Below are 3,776 nucleotides of genomic sequence, written 5' to 3'. Positions count from 1 at the left end.
CCAAAGAAAAGCTGCATACATCTTGTTATAAGTGAAAATATAAAAGTCATTGACTTAAAAAAGAAAGGAAATAATCATATACCAATGTTGCTAAGATCTACAGTATGATAAGAAATTTTGAGAGAAAAAGATCACAGTCATATAACTTTTATTTTAGTATATTGTTATTATTGTTCTATTTTATTATTAGCTATGATTGTTGATATCATAATGTTCTTAAATTATAAATTAAACTTTGCCATAGATAGACATATGTATAAGAAAAAAACATAGCTTATGTAGGGCTTGGTACTAGCAGTTTTGGGCATACACTGGGGATCTTAGGACATGTCTTCTGTGGACAAGGGGCTACTACTGTAACTATTATATATGTATATATAACTATTTTATTATTAATGAGACATCTAAAAATCTAATGTTTAATTATCCTATAGTGTAGGCCTTTCTTCATCAAAATTTTAATACATGGCCCTAAACATAGGCCGAGAACCATTGTCTGAGTCTCCAAAAGATATAAATCAAAACTGCGGAGAAGGCCAGAGGCAATCATTCTTCTGCCTAGGTTTTTTCTAGTGGATTTGTTCTTTTTTGTTCCCCAGGTTTTGAACTTTCCTTGGTCTCTGCCCTGACTGCTGGACCATCTTTGGAGCTTATTCCAACCCATTGTCTCTCCTGCTTTATAGCTAACTCTGAAATCTGGAAGTATATTGATGAATAAAGTATTTTCTCCTAGTACTACTGGAAGACCTTTTATTGACCCAGATCCAAAGACTTAAACCCTGAATCTGACTTAATGATTCTGCTTTGACATTCATAGCTTGGTATTCTTTGTTTTCAGTTCCTGTTCTGACCCCTAGCTTTCTGGAGAGAATATTATGGTCTTTCATGATTCCCAAATCATACCCTGGGCTCTAGATTAAAGTTTAATAATAAAGCACTTATAGCCTGAGGGGCCTGCATTATTAATGTGGATCTTACTCTTCAAATTGGTATTGTTAAATCATTTGGCTTTTGGTGGTCTAACCATGTGGAAGAAAAATATTACCAATATTAATGAGTTCATCCTGATTGGCTTCCCTACAACCCCTTGGATGCAGATTCTGCTCTTCTTCCTCTTCCTCATCACTTATCTGGTTGTGCTATTGGAAAATGTGGTCATTATCCTCACTGTATGGGTCACTGGATCCCTGCACAAGCCCATGTACTATTTTCTGGGCACCATGTCCTTTCTAGAGGCTTGGTATATATCTGTCACCGTTCCAAAGATGCTGGCTGGATTCCTTCTTCATCCCAATACCATTTCCTTCCTGGGATGCATGACCCAGCTCTATTTCTTCATGTCACTTGCCTGTACAGAATGTGTGCTTTTGGCTGCCATGGCCTATGACCGTTATGTGGCTATATGTTGGCCTCTTCGCTATCCAGTCATGATGACCACAAGGTTTTGTGTACAGTTAACCATCAGTTCCTGGGTGAGTGGTTTCACCATCTCCATGGCAAAGGTTTACTTTATCTCCAGAGTTGCCTTCTGTGGCAATAATATCTTGAATCACTTTTTCTGTGATGTGTCACCTATTCTCAAACTGGCCTGCATGAACTTATTTATGGCTGAAACAGTAGACTTTGTGTTAGCAATTGTTATTCTTGTGTTCCCTCTCTCAGCCACTGTCCTTTCCTATGCCTTCATTGTGTCTACCATCATCCACATACCCTCAGCCACTGGGCAGCAGAAGGCTTTCTCCACCTGTGCATCTCATCTAGCAGTGGTGGTCATCTTCTACACAGCTGTGATCTTCATATATGTCTGACCTCGGGCCATTGCTTCATTCAATTCTAACAAATTGATTTCAGCAACATATGCAGTCTTCACTCCCATGCTCAACCCTATCATCTATTGTCTAAGGAACAAGGAAGTTAAAGCTGCCATCAGAAAAACCATAGCAAGTGGCCAAGCCCTTTTCTTGAGAGATTCACTTTGCTGAAGAAACTGAGACATTCCTTCTTCCATCATTTCACTTAATCTTAAAAGGCACCTTCATCAGAGGAAGGTCTACAATTGTGAGCATACTGACTTAGTACAATGGTTTAGGAATGTGTAACCATAGTTAAAGGAAATCTTCTTTTCTGTTAAGCCTTAATTAAATACTCCCTTTTATAAGGCAGTGGATGAAATAGTTAAAGCATTGAGACATAAATTGGCCAAATAATCATTAAGTAATTCTATTGTTTATGAAGAATATATTCAGAAATAATCCGACATTATCTGTCTTCATAGTTCATTTGTGATGTTATTCCTTTTTGATTTGTTTTGTTTTCAAAGTCTTCTCTATCTTGGGAGGGTTGCACAAAGAGGTTTTGCTGTACAAAATACCATGGGCCTATTCATTGCTTTAAAGGAGTTTGGGACTGGCTTCTTTCAAAATCAATTGATCTTAACGATCAATTGCTCAATTAATATTGGTCATTTTATTTTTAAAATTTAAGACAAATTTCCTACAGGCTGTAACAGAAATACTGTGAAGTAGGATATGCATGATTTATCATGACAGATAAAATGAAAAAACATATGTGATTTTATGCTTTAGTTCCCTTCTTTTGTTGAACTTCTAAATGTAAATAGAAGCCAGACTGTAGGAAAACTAGTAGCTATTCATAAAGGTCATTCCTTTTCAGATGAAGAATGCATCTTACCAAGTGGTTCTGTTTAGATGCCTCATGATTCCACTGTGCTTTGCCTTCAGTTTCTGCCCTTATTTCTGGATGTGAATTTTTCCCCCAGGCTCTCCAGAACTTCTACCTTCTCATTTGTTTTATTTTTGATTTTAGAAAGACAGATAGGACTGGGCACAGTGGCTTATACCTGTAATCCCAGCTACTTAGGCATCAGAGATAGAAGGACTGCAGTTCAAGGCCAACCTGGGCAAAAGGTTAGCAAGATTCTGTCTCAAAAGAGAGCCAGTCAGGGTGTCACATGCCTATAAATCCAAGCTATGTGAGAGGTACAGGGTGACCCAAGGGTGATGCTGGGCAAAAAGTATAAGACCCTGTAAAAAAAAAATAGCTAAAGCAAAAAGGGAGGGGATATGTCTCAACTGGTAGAGTCTTGTCTAGCAAGCACAAGGCCCTGAATTCAAACCCCAGTACCACCAATAAATAAGTAAAAAAAATAAAATAATGGTACATGCAAGGCCCTTACAAACTAACATATGCTTTCATTTAATTATTATAAAATAGTAGAACAGAGGTCAATTCTGTTTGGTTCAGTAAGAATATTGAATGAGTGAATTAATGACATATGGTCTGCTAAGAATTTAAGAATGATAAGCACACTATTTTACTCCAGCACTTTGGGACACTTTTGATATATACACCATCTATTGTCCTTCCCATTTTGTGTTTAAGTTATTTTACAGTGTCAGATGGGACTGATTTATTTTACTTTTTATAAAGATTACAGTGCTTTACAAACTGTGGCAATTTACAGCTCATCTCTACTTATTAACTTCTCCTGGCCTTCATTAATTTTAATCTACCCTCAGATCAATTAATATTTTCTTTCTGCATTTACAAGTTTCAAATTTGGGTGCCAAAAATATTTATAATTGTTATTCATTCTTCTTGAATTGAACCTTCAATTTCTAATGACTCTATTTGTGTCATTTTGTACTTTTCACTTACAGGATATTTTACTAAATGTAAGTAGTTACCCTGATCTTTTTTGGTTTCCTTTTTTATGCAATATATTCTTCTATTCCTTCACTTTCAATCAATGTTTA

At 36.3% G+C, this 3,776-nt stretch overlaps 1 protein-coding gene across 1 annotated transcript; it reads left to right on the top strand.

Annotated features, from left to right (window-relative positions):
• The first annotated feature begins 1,025 nt into the window (after positions 1 to 1,025).
• Positions 1,026 to 1,982, top strand: LOC109693781 (olfactory receptor 6B9-like). The gene is given in 1 exon segment (XM_020175336.2): positions 1,026 to 1,982. A coding segment is annotated over 1 exon segment (957 nt).
• Positions 1,983 to 3,776: the final 1,794 nt, after the last annotated feature.

Source organism: Castor canadensis, chromosome 1, assembly GCF_047511655.1.
Source record: "Castor canadensis chromosome 1, mCasCan1.hap1v2, whole genome shotgun sequence".
NCBI lineage: Eukaryota > Metazoa > Chordata > Mammalia > Rodentia > Castoridae > Castor > Castor canadensis.
The sequence above is the reverse complement of the archived record's forward strand: the minus strand, read 5'-3'. Positions and strand labels throughout refer to the sequence as shown.